The 16,539-nt window shown below is 37.6% G+C and overlaps 1 protein-coding gene across 1 annotated transcript in view; it reads right to left on the reverse strand.

The window, feature by feature from the left end:
- Positions 1–10,646: 10,646 nt before the first annotated feature.
- The window catches only part of ERP44 (endoplasmic reticulum protein 44), a 92,909-nt gene continuing 87,016 nt past the window's right edge, over positions 10,647–16,539 (reverse strand). Inside the window, exons 11-12 of the mRNA XM_080820723.1 lie at positions 13,094–13,196; positions 10,647–11,231 (exon numbers count right to left, since the gene is read on the reverse strand). Coding sequence (XP_080676849.1) covers positions 11,130–11,231; positions 13,094–13,196 — 205 coding nt within the window. The 3' untranslated portion in view covers positions 10,647–11,129. The remainder of the gene's footprint in view (positions 11,232–13,093; positions 13,197–16,539) is intronic.

Consider the following 16,539-nt stretch of genomic DNA (forward strand, 5'->3'; position numbering starts at 1 on the left):
TCCGTGATTCATGTTTTATTTTTACTACATTCAAGTTAGAAGGTAAGGGTTACTTTGATTAAGTTCTTAAAATTTACAGAGGTACAAACTTCCAGTTATAAAACTAAATCACAGGGGGGAAAATGCGGAATGAGAGGGGTGGTGTACAGTGGTCCATTTGAATAAAGGCATTGCTCCTGAAGACCTTTTTTGTTTTTCTAAAGACTTTGTGATATAATAATCTGAGAATTTTTCTGTAGAGCACACTTTCAAACTTTGTGGTTGTAACCCACAGTAAAAAATGCATTTATATCAAAACTCAGTTTACTTATAATGGAGAATACCATTACGTATAGTGTACTCTGATATTTTTGCAACCTACCAAATTGATTTCATAATCTGCCAATCGGTTGTGACCCTTTGTTTGAAAAGAAGAAAACACCCTATGGAGAAACTGATATTTATTGAATATCTTCTGTTTTCCAGGCACTTCACTAGGCATTTTACAGGTAAGGAAACTGAGTCTCAGAGAAGTTAAATGACTTACAGAGGGTTATTCAGTTGTGAAATGTTGAAGCCAGGGGGATGTTAACTGGGTCTCTTGAACTCCAAAAATTTCTGTTACTCCCCGACTATGCTACTTCTGTACATAAAATTGAGGTGGCCATTCATCCTGCTTCACCCAAACACCAGTATATTCTGTAAGGCAGGCTTGCTGTGAAATTACATGTGCATTTGCAGTTTTTTGTTTTTAATCTTTTCAGGAAGTGTCCTGCAGCCTCAATGTTTTTAATAGTGGCTGATGCAGAAGTACCTAGTGCTGAATTTGGTCCTTATACTGTAAAATTAAAAAATGCTTAAAAAAAAAACCCCAAAAGCAAAAAACAAAACAAAAAAATGCTTCTAACCCACCTACACATCCTACAAATTTCCTTGTATTCCATGGGTTATAGCCATCTCTTCAGCAATGCTTTTTGTATTAAAAATGAAATGTTTTTTTCTTAAATCTGTCATAACTCATAGAATCAAATGATTGCTATCTCTTAAAATGGTACTCTTGGGAAGCCACGTCCTTACTCTAGTGACACTAGTATTACTTAGAACATTTTTGAAACTTTTCTTTTGGAATTGCCTCCAAAGACATTTTGCGAAGTAAATAGAAGAGTCATCTCAGTGTGTATTAGTCATGGATTACTCCCCCTTGTCCTTATGACCTCTCCTCTCTTCCATTCTTAGTTTTGCTTTTCTTCTGATGGTTTTGCTCTCCTACTTCCCTGTGCTGGAGCCGATAACCTACAGGTGCCCAGACAGGGGGTGTACTGGCCAGAGCTCCTGGAGCAAGAACTTCTAGTTTGTACTGAAGCTGAATACTGTAAAGGGAGACTCCTGCAAGTCTAAAAACCTATCTCTGTGGGCTGCCTGTGCCATAAGTAGTTTGCACAGGCGTAAGGACTGAATCACAGGAAGGTGAGGAAGCCTGAAATGTAAGTATGAAATGTGCAGCATTTCTCTGCAGTGAAGAACAGAAACCACACCAAGCCATGCTTTGTATTAACTTAAAACTGAAAGATGTTTCTCAGGGTCTCCTTTGCCCTTCATTGCTGCCACATAAAATCTGGGAGAAAGAATGATGAAAAGCCTGGGGGAAAGGTTTTCATGTGAAATGGATGTGTTCTCTTAAGGTACCATGTGGCTTTTTAGCTCTTTGGTACTTAATGCATGTTAGATAATGTTTGTAAGGAATCATAGGACTAATAAAAGGTAGGAAAGCTTCCCTGGGAGCCTAAATTAATGTAAGCAGTTCAGGTTCTGTTTGTGTTTTTAACATTTTGTTTCTAACAGGTGGTTCTTGCTATTTATATTCATTAATTTGACACCATTGTACAGAGGAACTTCTTCGGTATTATAAACAATCAGTGGCAAAAGATGAATATTATTGTCCACATTGCCACTCTCAAATTATTTTTGGAGATAGATATATCTGTGCAAAATTAACAAAAGAAAGAAATTGAATAAAAAAATAAATTGAATAAAAATGATTTGCCCAAGATCAAAGCTAGTTGGCACAACAGCTAGAATTATACCAAGGTCTAAGAAAAACAAAAACCCTCAAAGTAATTCAACAGAGGTTTTGTTCTGCCATATCAAAGTTGTATGCTGAGGCTTACGGTCTTTTAGACCAGCTAAAATTCCAGATCAGGCAGTAGCTATAGTGAAAAGAAAATTGGATGGGGCATCAGGAGATCATAGTGCTAATTTGGGCTTTGTCTTTCCCATGATAAGCTTTTTTTCTCAGTGGTGGCTGCCTTCTCCTATTCCAGGCTGGGATTTGCCAGCCATAAACCTCAGTGGTTAGCAACTTGACACTCTCCATTCTTCATATGTAGCTTCTTACTGGCTCCTGTCAGTTCTACTTTGAATGTTAGTTGCATCTATTTCTAAATATGTTCATAGTCATCACTCTAATAAAAGACTGTGTTACCTTGTACCCCCTACCTCACTTTCCCCAACTTTAAGCCATTCCTCACATCAGTGCCACAAGAATGAAAACTAGGTCCCTTTGCCATTTTTCTGCTGAAATATTTCAGCAGTGGCTCCCCTGAATACTCGATAAAGTTCAAAACCCTTAGGTTAGCATTCACAACTTACTCTATTCTGGCCCTAGCTTTATCTCTTCAAACTCAACTACTCACCAACTGACAGTGCCACTGAGAATCAGACATTCCATAAAAATGATTTTAAGGTTTTTTTCCCATGGTGAAATTATGAACTGGTAATAAACTGTTTACATTTGTAAAATTCTGTAGTACTGCATTTTACACAACTAATCAGCCTAAAAGTTGTTTCTTAAGGAAAATCTTTTGTCCCCCCCAGAAGAAATTACATTTAATTTATTAACCCCTAAAACTGTCAGTTTTGTCACCTGTGCATCTGATAGCCAGAGCATGGGGATTTCTCTTCAGCAGCATAGATACTCCAGCCTTGAATGGACCATTGTCTAGCTCCTGTGAGAAACCTGACTAATAAATATTTGAGAAAAACAACCCAAGAATATACGTTATTCATACATTTCTCAAGTACTTGAGATTTCCTTGTATTATGGTTAATCATTAAAAAGTTGTTTACCTGGGTTTCATTAATTAAACCCTCTAAGATATTTTCCATTTTATTGTTAAACCCTTGATGTTAGCAAGGGTCAGCACAAGGAAAGGCCCAGTGGTGAGAACTTCTACAAATTCTGTAAAGCTTACTGAATTAATTGTGTTGTTGAGTGGTGCTTGTATAAGGAAACGTGCAATAAATTCATTCAACAAACATTGAATTGAATGCCTGTTGTGTGTTGCATACTAGGGCCACCATACATAGAAAAATCTTAGACCTATGGAATCTACCCTTGTTAAATCACTGAAGCTAATGAATTCAGGTACGTAAAGCAAGTGAATCCCAGTAACACGTGGTTAGTACCTTAAAAGAAGAATAAACAAAGTAGGATGAAGGCACAGAAGATGGAGTGATTTGCTGCCCGGAAGAGAAGGGGAAGGCTTGGTAAGAGGTAGGCATTTGACAGGATTTTGACCAAGGCCTCCTATACCCAAGCTCATGTACTTTTCTTGGTACCTGGAAGAAGGTTATGGCTGACTGTAGAGAGTTGTGGGCTTCGAGGTGGCAGAGGAGTTCCATGTACAAAGAGTTGAAAACATCAAAGAACATAGTGTGCTCAGAGAAAACCAAGGAGCTAAACTTGAAAGTGATGAAGATGTAGGATGGAAGTGTAGACTGGGGTGGTTATACATGTTTTTAATTTAATAATTCTTTGTTTAAAGGAATCGATCTGTTGCTTTGTATCAGATAAGACTGTTAGAACCCTAGGAGTTCTTCCTTGCCAAGGAAGTTAGTAAACCTCGCCTTTGCTGGAGTTTGTGGTATATTTGACGTATTTGCTTTCCTTTCCCACATGTAAGAAACGATTTGTGCTTGCATGTCTCTCCACTGTGAGATCCCCTGCTTCATACTGAATGCCTGTTTTCGTCCTGTCATCCTATTCATTCCATAAATATTTACTGAAAACCCACTGAGAAAATAAATAGTCATGAAACTTACCTGTTAGTGCCCAAGACTTTCATGGTCCAGTTTTCCATTTCTACACTATTTCTTAACCACTACAGTTCGTTGGCTTCATTCACTTGGCAAATTCTGCAATGTTTTTCATAGCTATAAACTTCTTTCATAGCTATAAACTTTCTTTCATTATGATCTCACCAACTAGATTTTAAGCTGCTTTCAGGGCAGGGACTAGATCATCTGCTTGTTGGAATATTTTATCGCTTGAAATATCAGTGATGAGAAGGGGAAAAGAAATGATACGCCCCAAGAAACATCAAGGTAATGAATGATGAGGGCCTAGCACGTGTGTTGTGCCATCTCTCGGTGGATACGTATGGAAATGTGAAAAAGCCTTCTAAGATATTTCAGACCTTTGCTCAGTACTCACTTTTGTATATTAACTTAGGACGGAGTGATGCAACAGAAGAAATCTGGAAAACACCTCCAAGACTTGGGAGCCATAAATTGGAAATTTAAGATTTTGGAGGTAAAGATATTCCTTTACTTCAGCTAAAAGTCTTGACTTAGAGAAAATATAGGACCTGAAGAAGTGTATGGACAAGTTGGGTTTATCTTCTGTCTTAACCATAGGATTGATGGGGTCAGAACAGTAGGCACCCAGGAAGGAGTTACAATCTGATGGCCTAGTATTGAAACAGAGTAGCAGCAGGAATTTAATTGCTCTGTTAGGCGGCAGAGACTGGAATTAAGAAAGGGCAGAGGTGAAGTTAAAGGCATGTGACAGGAATTTTGACCAAGGTCTCCAGTACCCAAGTTAATGTACGTTTCCCATAAAACAGCCTCTCAGTGAGCTGATAGGAATAAAAAGGAATAGAGCGCTTGGCACTTAGTAATTCTTCATGCACATTAGTTGCCTTCCTTTCCTCTCTAGGTTTGTTTGTAACAGACTGCTGCCTGTTATTTAGGTTAGGGTGGGGGTCAACAACTCAGGACTTCTCCAGCCTTCCCCTTCCTGAATTTCCCCTTCCTTGTTGATACCTAGCCTGTCTTACAGGGTGCTCATGAAGATGAAAAAAAATTAATACATGTTAAGTGTCTAGAATGGAGGCTGGCTTGCCATAACTGTACGAATATAAGTAGCTACTGTTACTGTAATTGTTACTGTTTTTTCCTAAAGTTTAAAGGAATAATAGCACATTAATGAAAAAAGGATCTACAAGAATAATGTTAGGGAGGGGCGCCTGGGTGGCTCAGTGGGTTAAAGCCTCTGCCTTCGGCTCAGGTCATGATCCCAGGGTCCTGGGATCGAGCCCCGCATCAGGCTCTCTGCTCAGCGGGGAGCCTGCTTCCTCCTCTCTCTCTCGCTGCCTGCCTCTCTGCCTACTTGTGATCTCTGTCTGTCAAATAAATAAATAAATCTTTAAAAAAAAAAAAAAAGAAAAAAAAAAAAGAAAAAAAAAAAAAGAATAATGTTAGGGAGACACCTAAAATGAGTGGAGACTTTATAGAAATACCAAGAATTCTTAAAATGACTTTTTAAAAGGGCTTATTAAGAATGTGGTATAATGATGACACATGACTGGTTGAGAGTAAATCTTTTTTTCTTTTTAAGATTTTTATGTATTTATTTGACAGACACAGCGAGAGAGGGAACACACGCAGGGAGAGTGGGAGAGGAAGAAGCAGGCTTCCCACCGAGCAGGGAACCCGATGTGGGGCTCGATCCCACGACCTGAGCCAAAGGTAGCTGCTTAACGACTGAGCCACGCAGATGCCCGGGAGTAAATCTTTTTCATCTCTGATAAGAATGATAGCCAAACATGAAGCTGTAGAACAGGTCCAGATGGGAATAGGGTGATGATACATCCTAGTTTGTCTGGGACAGTCTTTTTTTTTACATCGTGTCCTAGTGTAATTATTACTAATGCTGCTTTTCACTTTCAAATGTCCTGGTTTGGATGAAAATATTACATGGTCACCCTAGTGATAAAGGCAATGAAATTAAGTGCAGAGTTGTTCCCTCCCTCCCCCTCAAAAAAACATCTGTTAAAAGAATGTATTGTTTCTAGGCATAGATAAAAAGCATCCTCTAAGGTTAGTGGGAACTTAGAGATGTGATTGTAATTTCTGAGGGACCAGAAAACAGAAAAGGTGCCAGAACACGGAGCTTGGGCAAAAGTTTAAAATTTAAGGGGTTAAGTTATATTTCAGAACCCACAGACCGGGTAATTTACCTTGTAATCTAGAAAAATTCTGAAATGGACTATTAAACGACGTGTTAAATCAGAAAGCCATGCTCATTATGAAGATATGAAGAATTGGTAAGTCAGAATAGATGTCTTTTGGGGCAGTGGTTAGGGCAAGAAAACAATCGTAGTGTCAGGCTTCCAAGATTGATCTGATCCTCCCTGTGTCATGTAGAAGGAGAATGGCCATGCAGTTTCCTTCCTGTCACCCATCCCAGTTAAGTAAAATGAGACACAGCACAAATAGGCAAGTACATGATCTTCTGAGTAGCCCAGAGCTGGAAAACAGGGTAGCAATTCCTAGCAATGCTTTGCTATTACTACAAGGTATTTTTTTTATGATTTATTAATTTGAGAGGGAGAGAGCAAAAGGGGCACAGGGAGAGAATCCTCAAGCAGACTCCCCACTGAGTGTGGAGCCCCATGCAGGGCTCCATCCCCCAACCCTGAGGTCACAACCTGAGCTGAAACCAAGAGCATGATACTTAACTGACTGCACCACCTAGGCACCCCTACAGTATAGTTATTAATAGAGAAAAAGGGCAGCCTCTATTAATTTTCCTGGAGCAGAGTCCATTCTAGTTATGGTGATAATTTCTTGCCCTTTGTTCATTTATTATGTAATTTGGCTTTTATTTTTCCATAAGAATTGTTGATCCTATGGTGCTCTAGCTTGCTGGGAATACAAAATTAGAGGAGTTCCTGCATCTTTGACATTCACATGATATAAGGAAAAGGGATTCATGTACTTCTGTACATGAATTAAACTGGATCCTCTAAAACACACAGAGGGCTGTGGGACCACAGTGGTTGGTAACTGTCCTGGGCATTGAAGAGTGGATAGACAGAGTTTTATTAGGCCAGGCAGGGGAGGAGGAGAGGGGACATTTTTTTTTTTAATATTTTATGTATTTATTCACTACAGAGAGAGAGAGTACAAGCAGGGGGGGGGGGGGGGAGTGGCAGGCAGAGGGAGAAGCCGGCTCCCTGGTGAGCAAGAAACCCAATGTGGGACTCGATCCCAGGACCTGGGATTATGACCTGAGCTGAAGGCAGACGCTTAACTGACTGCGCACCCAGGCGTCCCGAGAGGGGCATTTTAGAAAAGCTGTTTGTAGGCTGTGCTTTTCCTCTTCCTGTCCAAAACCTATTGTCTAAGGGCAGGCCAGCCCTCCCCCTAAGTGCTCTGCAATGTGGAGCTTTGGCGCTTCCAACTAAAGGTCAGGTTTGAGCTATCAACATAAGGATTCATACAGCTTCCCATTCTGATTCAAGTACTATTAAGTAATCTAAAAAATAACTGGAAAAGCTTGTGACTGGTCATCTGGATTCAGAGTAAAATGTTCACATTATATTTATGACACACTGAATTAGTAAAAAGTCTAAAATATAGAAATATTTTATAAATATAGTTTTATTACTTGGAAATACATACAAAAATTCAAACACAGCTAAAAAACAGTTGCCAAGCAGAGGTCCTATCCGACCTGTTTTAATGAACACATAAAACAGTTATAATCAGCATAAAACAATTTAAGTCCTGAAACGACTTCCTGCCTTCAGGGTCTTTAATTATTGGGCTTAAAATCGATTAGTTTTATTCTTATCACCTATTTAAATCCTTTCCCCAAATATAGATTACTAACATTTCAGTTTGGTTCACGAGATGTTTATTTAGAAAGATAGCTAAAGCAACTTAACTTAGTTATTCTGAGAACGGGAATACTTTATGTTCATTTCCAGTCTTCTGTCGCCGCACATTCTTCATGATTTCCAGCAGCTGCTACCAGAACACCTGTAACTTCCAGCAGCTCTTTGGGATACTTTTTGGTCCAAAGAGCCCTGAAATTATTTAGGGTGGCAGGATTGTTTTTACTTCTCACTTTTGCTTTTTTGTTTAATGTCAATTTATTTTAGCCACACTAGGCTACGTTTCCTTGTCTGAGAAAAAATAAAAGTTGAGTTATACTGCTTTTCTTAATTGTTAACCCATTACTCTTTCATCTATTTTTTTTGCCCTCAGGTTTTTCTATTTTTTTTTTTTAATGCTTTCTGGGCAAACTTAGCACTTTCTGCAAGGTTAAGCTCATTGAGCTTTAATAGTTCAACATATTTTTATATTTCACTCTCCTTTTTGGCCTTTATCATGCCAATTTTTCCTTCCTTTGTATGTGATCTTTGACAACTTCACCATGGAGCTCAATGAGATGGTTTAGATGCTTATTCTACAGGTTCATTTAACTATTTGAAACATATTTAGAATTTCATGTAAAGAAAGTTTTCCTTTTATGGTCCCCCTCACTATTAGAGCAATTTTTTAAAAAAACTTGAAAATGTAGCAGGTTGACAGGCAGAAGGGACTTCTAGCTTGGGTTTTGCAACTCAATTGTTCTTCAGTCTTGCATCCTCTTCACAGCTGAGGAGCCTGAGGCCCAAAGCAGACTGGATAAATGAGAAGACTTCCACCTATAACATTTTCTGATGCATGGTTCAGAGGGGAAGAAGTCTAAATTGTGAGTTCTAAATTCCTGGACTTTCTCTTTGTAAGTCCAGCTGGTGACAAATCCCTATGGAATCTACATCTTTGTCATCTGTTGTATCTATTCCTCTCCATCTCTTAGTTTTGGCCACAATATTCTTTCTCAAACTTAAACATGAACATACTTCCTGGCTTAAAAATCTGTGAATGGCTCTCTGCTGCCTATAAGATACAGTACAAACCTCTTAGCTTGGCATTCGAGCCCCTGTACAATCAGCTCCCATTCTTTCTCTAACTTACATTCTCATTTTCTTAGCCACAGGCCTCCTCCTTACCACCCCCGCCCCCACCTTTGCACTAGAACTATGGCAAAAACTTATCTTTTCTAATGCGTTTTGGTGTTTTGCACTTGAGCTTTTTTTTCCCCCTTTTATAAAATGGGGCACCCAGTCCCAATGAGTGCTCAGCCCTTGAGGTGTACAAAAATTACCCAACATCACTTTGCAGCTCACTTATTCAATAAATATTTAAGTCCCAATATGCGTAAAAGCTAAATCATGCAGCCTCAAATATATTTTAACAGCCACTCTGTTATCTTCAATCACACTGAACCTGTGTTCCTTGAGGCCTTTTTCAAAATAACTATTCTCAAGTCAGCTCTCTGCAATCCAATATTTGAGTGTTATCTTTTGTTTATAATATTTTTAAAGCCAATTACAGGATTATAAACTTATTCCAGTTAATTGCATATGCTGCTCTTGGTGTTGTACGCTGCCATGCTGAATGTTCACGAATTTTCATTTTAACTGCCTCAGATTTGGTCCATTATCTGACCTGAAGACTACAACTTTGATTTCAGAGTTATTAATTAGAAGCAATGAACTGAACAGAACTAAGACTCAACCTTGAAGAAGCTCTGTCCTGCTTTTCTAATTAACAATCTGGTAAGATATACTAAACATGCCCTTTATCACCTTATTAACAACATTTATTATTCTGAATGAAATGATGGATAAGTCATGCATAACTAAGAATTCCAGGCTGATTTTTTTTAAAACAACAATCATTAAATATGCATTATAAATATTCATTTTATTTTAAAAGAATTGGAAGATGTTACATATATTACACACTACATATAATGGCACATGTCAGCCTTTTAAGCTTAAAAATAATCTTTCCCCAAACTGGGATTGACTTAGACTCCAAGTATAAAATGACTCTTGGCCTATAGCACCAACCCAGGCCCAGAGGAAAGCCAATTTTGAACCTGTCTTCCTCGGGCATTGGGCCTCCTGATATGACATGGAGGGTCCTCTCCCTCTGGTTTTGTTCCCTGGCAGTACTGAGGCCTGGCACAGGAACCCATTTGACTATACATTGCAGGCCTGGGAAATCAGGGAATCTAGTGGGGTAGGGTCCTCTAACAATTTTACAATGGGAAAAAAAAAATGTGCCTTATTGTCTTTGATTTTGATCTATACAACTATAACAAGACTCTACAAGATAGAAGATTAGAATTACTGAAATACAATTTCTCTGCTGGTTTTTGTCTTTGGAAATTAATGTGTCATGATAGGAGGAGCCTTAAAGGTCATCTGGTTCAACACTGGTAACCTGCTCTACTAGCATCTCAGATTTAGGTATAATTCAAAGTTTTAAATGCCATCCATATGCCATTTTGTTAGATAAACACAAAGAAATTTAATAACACTTTTCATTTTCTTTTTCTTAATTCATAAGGACAATTCTGCCAAATGTTCTGGCTTATGGCTCTCCTCCTCTTCATAGTATGTTTAAGTTACATATTAAGAATCCAAAAAATACCACTGTGGAATTTTCATAAGCAATATCCGACCAATCAGTAAAACACAGTACACAGTGTGAAAATTTTAATTTATTCCCCTCCCAAGTATCCAGAATATATACCCTCTTAGCTTTGAGAAACGTGACAATGAAAATACCAACAGGATTGATCGTATATAAAGAAAAGCACATACTACACAGGAGACATCCCTAAGTCCTCCCTAACCTAGCAGTGCAAGTTAATGGTATGTTTCTGGCAATGTCACCTTTCACTTGATTTATAAAAATTTTACAGGACAGATTTAAAGCAAAGATAGGCCTCTGATTTTTATTTTTATTATTTTTTTTTATCCCTAACAGATTTTTAAAAAGAGGCTATATTAAATGACAATGCATTTTGAGTCAGGGGGAGAAAAAAAAATTAAAAACCCAAAACTTCTTTCAGTTTATTCAAAATAAAAATACACATAGAATTATGAAAATATAGGTTTACTATTTCCACCACGTAAGTTGATGCTGCTGTTTGAAAGGCTTGCAAATTGTTTTTCAAGTTTTTAAAGCTCATCTCGATCCCTCAATAAAGTATACCTATATTCGCTGGGTGCTAATTTCTGGAAGGAGCTCTCAGGTGGACTGCTTGCTACATCTTGGACTTGCTACAAGAGAAAGAATAAAACATATCAATATATTTTGTGGAGTATAGTGTTTTAATAAAAGTATCAGACAAATGGTAGTTGTCTTGTAATTATTTGCTTAATAAAGATAGCTACTGTGTGCCAAAGATAAGAGTTAAGTTTGAAATCTTACTTTCCCTATTCAAATGCCCTTACTAATATTCTCCAGGGCAGGGCTGCTACAGAGCCCTTACCTCTGGACCTGTCGACAGTTACTGAGGTATAGTGGAAGGAAAGAAAATACCTGACTCCTAAGTGCCTTCCTAGACTGTTTTGTAGAAGCAGCACCACCATGACTAAGATGGCCCAAACCCTTCTCTCTTAAAAATGACCACAAAGAGGATTAAAAGCACCAACAGAACTTTCATTTAGCGATTACCTGGATACCAGACTTTAGTTGACATAAGGAGGAAAATAAACACTTCCATACTGTAAGAAATTAATTTCTATAGTATTTTACGTGTGCATCAACAATAGACAAAAATACACAGAACTCTAAGAGTGACTTCCAAGAATTTCAAAGGAAAGGCAGTGTGTTGTCTATCCCTTATCTCCACATGACCAAATACACTGTCACTGTTTTAATATCCCCTGTAGTTAACACAGTGTTCATGTTACATACCATGGATACTGGCTCATTTCCATTATTAATGGGAAGCAATGTCTGCAAATTTCCCATTTTATTTTGTCATGTCCCCCCCCCTTCCCTAATACATTTTTCATTTGTATTTTTACTGAGATACATGTTTGGTTTAAACCATAATTATATTACTATAAAATAGAAGTTCACTGTCTAATGGAGAAGTTGAAATAAATCAGGATAATATAATAATGGTAAGTAAGAATTTTTCCTAATCTGATAAAATATTAAGCAGGCCTACTTTCCTGAGGGAAATAATCACCTATGGGTTATTGCCAACAAACGGTTCGCTTCTATAGTTGCTTAATTATCAAAGAAAAATCTGACCTCAGACTTCAAGGAAAAAGCATGTCATTGGATTCCTAAAGGGAATTCTTGACAATGAACTTAATTTGACTCTTCAGGAAAAATTGACTTAGCTTTTATTTTTCTATGAGGAGGTTCCTTAGGCAAAACAATGAAGTTCTAGGCATATGAAATAAGAGTTTTGTTATGTGTCATCTTCCCTCTCAGTATAATGGCAACAGACATGATATAAATCAATAATGTATCCAAATGCAATTTTTAGAGATGTTTAACAAAGCAGGAACAGAGAAATTATTTGTAACAGAAGGTACGAGGTAGAAACAGTCAAATCAGGCTAAAAGTTACATAAAAAGCAAATACAAAATATTCATAAATAGTTGTAAAGCATTCTAAATCTCAAATGAAAAGCTGCATTAAACCTTAAGTTTAAAAATTATAAATACTGTATTGGTGAAGGTGCTTAGGATGGTTTAGCAAGAATACCGTATCATTATTTTCTTTGTAGTGTGGTCAGTCTCCTGGCCACAAAGGAAGACTTGACCAGTTAACAGAATCCACTGACTTCTTCACTGATCTACCTACTTATACTTCTTACCTCCTACTTCAGTATTTGAAGTCAACTGTATTTAATCCTTTTACCCATATTCCACAGGACATAATCACAGGACACTTCTGTTTATGTGATCAAGAAACTATACTGTATCATTCTTGAAACTTTACGGAAGCCCTGTAACTTTAAAAATTAATTTTAAAAGGAACAATTTATTATCTAGAGTCTATTCAGAATTTCATTATAGAGATCTTTAGGAGCAGAAACTCAAGCCTGTACAAGAGCTTCAGATCCTCCTCAAGGCTAACTAGAAAAAAGAGCGTTCCCACTGAAAAAAAAGAGTCCTACCTGTCCTGGGGCTATATCAGTTGGGTCAGGACCATGATGGAATTCTCTGTGCAATTTTCCAGAATGTAAGTCAAATACGAACTGCTTGAGTTTTCCAGGAATTCTAAAACAAAAGTAAAATAAAAATTTAGCTTTAACTGTTAAAATGGACTTACCTCTATTTTACCAACTTCAAACATTAAAAAAATTTTTCTTTAAATTTTACCTACAATCCTACCATAACTCTCAGAGGCCAGGTATATGCTGAACATTGCTATACAGTTATAATCATGAAATGCAGATGCTCAGTTTTGTGTTCCAATTCCTGCACTTGTTTCGCAAATTTTTCTACACTTTTTTTTAACAGATACGTTAGAGTCTATCGGGATGCTGTCCTAAAACTTACTTAACCATCCCTTATTGTTGGGCATTTTATATATATACATATATATTTTTTTAAGGTTTTATTTATTTATTTGACAGACAGAGATCACAAGCAGGCAGAGAGGCCGGGAGAGAAGCAGGCTCCCTGCTGAGCAGAGAGCCCGATGCGGGGCTCGATCCCAAAATGACCTGAGCCGAAGGCAGAGGCTTTAACCCACTGAGCCACCCAGGCGCCCCTTTTTTATATATTTTCCATAACATATGTGACTAAACCTCATATTCTGCAAAATCACGCTAAAAATAACAGGGCTCAAGGGAAAAACAGCATTAGGGCCTCACCACTTAAAACTATGTAGCTTTACAACCAGAGTACTATAAAAACCCTGGAAGAACATACATACCATGGATACTGGCTCATTTCCATTATTAATGGGAAGCAATGTCTGCAAATTTCCCATTTTATTTTGACATGTCCCCCCACTTCCCTAATACATTTTTCATTTGTATTTTTACTGAGATACATGTTTCAGCCTCCACCACTGTGTAGGCCAGGTTAACCTCTGTAGCCTTAACCTAGAGCCTGTAAGTCCTTTTTTGAGATATGAACTGAGGTCCTTGAGGGCATTCACTGCCAGTAGAACCAATTTTATCAAAATAGTTTAAATAAGGGTGTAGCTTTTTCGTTCCCCCCCCACCTTAGGCATAAGGGAAAATCTCACAATATCTTCAACCACATGGGCACTCCACTGGATAGCTTAATACAGTGAAAAGCAAAGCACTTCTCAAGGTCATGAAACTGACCCTCCTTTGCTTTTTTGGTTGGGGGAGGTTTTCATACACCACTAAAGCATTCTCTCCCTTTTTAAAAATATTTTTGAGAGCACACAAGCATGTGAGTAGGGGGTGGGGCAGAGGGAGAGAAGCAGACTTCCCCCCAGAACCCTGAGATCATGACCCCCAGCCAAAACCAAGAGTTGGTCAGTTAACTGACCAAGCCACCCAGGTGCCCCTAAATCACTCTTTAATGGTGAAAACACTTTTCTTTGATGGCTTCAAAACATTCTGACGAAAATAGTATGAACCAACACAACTTGCTTATATTAACAACATTCCCCTATCACTCATGCTATGAGCAAGTTTGCACTACAGAGACATGCACTGTAGTAAAACAGACCAATATAAGCTAAGCAGATTCACATATCAGCCTTCTTTTTTTCTTTAAGTATTTCCTTTGAGTTGTATCCAACAGAGTAGGAATATAGACTTTCCTCAACTTGCAAAGGGGATACAGCCCAATAAACTTACCCTGAATTGAAAATCCTAAGCACACTTTAAACACGTTCAGAACACTTATAATACCCTACTTGAGCAAAATCATCCAACGCAAAGCCTATTTTATAATAAAGTACTTAATATGTAACACTGCATTCTGTACTGAAAGTGGTAAACAGTGGCTGCACAGATACAGTAAGTGTGTCAGTTGATGGCTGTGATCCCAAGGCGTACTGGGAGCTGTGGCTCACTGCTGATCGCCGGCATCACGGGAGTGTCTTAGTGCACATCACTAGGCTGGGAAAGATCAAAATTCAAAGTGTAGTTTCTACTAAGTGCGTATTGCTTTTGCACCACCAAAAAACGAAAAATTGTTAAGTCATCCTAAGTTGAGAGTCTGTTGGGTAAATAACTTGACTAAGTGTGGGCAAGTTATACCTACAAAACAGCCCATTTTTGCTATTTGTCTACCTGTTCTCTGAAGTCTTGCCAAAATGTTTCTTTATTAAAATTTGTTTTACTACTTTAATAAAAGACACCTCCATTTCAATTTTCATTTCTTCAGAAATTAAGCATTTTTTCCACCGTTTTAATTTATATTTCTGCTCATATGAATTGTTAGTCTTCTACTGAAATCCTGGCATTTTGAAAATTCATTATATATTTTAAATAGAAACCTTTCTTCATATCTCTTACAAGAATTAAAATGCAGGTCCATAAACAGTTTAATTGAGTAGAATTGCCTCACTTTTTAAATCATCGTTTTTTGGTAGCACACTGCTAGTTTCTTTTATCCTCTCCGAGGTCCTGCAAGTGCTGTTTCCTCCCTTCAATAACTCCCACTGAGATGTACCAACCAATAACTTCATTGTACACCCATTTTGGCTCCCCACTAGCTCCAATGCAACAGAGACCAGCAGGTGCCAAAAGCACAGTTTACAAATACAAATGACTGTCAGGTAGCTGTATTGACAGAAATGCCTCTGAAAGGGTCTGTGGTGCTGAAGAAATTGCACATGCACTAAAGATAAACACTGAGAGGAGATCAATTTAAATTTAATATGACATCATCTACTGTCACCCACAGCAAAGTGAATATATCCATTCAAATCAAAGAATCACAAATGGTCCCTAATGTTTATGATAAAGCCCCCGTTAAGTCTGTTATTTTATAAAGTCCAAAGACGACAGCAACCAATACAGAGTGTGACTTGCTTTTGATAGTCAAAAAATAATTTATAATTAAATCTTAAATGTAACAAATTTGTAGAGAACACTCAAAACAAATTTTTTTCCTAAGTTGATTCTTTTCCCTTGTCAACAGATGAAAGAATTGTGAGCAAAAGGCAAAGGGGAGATAGGATGAATCTGAATTGATGTGGTAGAAAACAGATGACAAAAGAGCTCTTATCTAGCTTGTGGCCAGAAAATATCCATCATTAAGTTAACAATCAGTGAATCACAGTATATTGTCAACAAAACAGAAAACATGGTTATGTGCTAGAAAGGAAAATAAAGGGATGCTTACCATAATAAATTCAATTATATTTTCATACCTTAGGATACAATTAGGATACAATTTTTCTAATTAGAATACCTAAGTGTTTCTTTCCCACCTTTCAAACGCTTTTCTGTTAGTTTTCAATTTTGATTTTTAGGTGGTGCAAAATTTAGGTACAGTGAAATGCACAAATGTTAAGTATCATTAAATGAACTTTGACATATGTATATCACAATGAGAAGCATTTTTTTTTTAAATTCACATACAATGGAATTCACTCTTCTAGACTTATAGTTCTGAGTTTTAACAT

This window comes from Martes martes (genome assembly GCF_963455335.1).
Source record: "Martes martes genome assembly, chromosome: 12".
Classification (NCBI taxonomy): Eukaryota; Metazoa; Chordata; class Mammalia; order Carnivora; family Mustelidae; genus Martes; species Martes martes.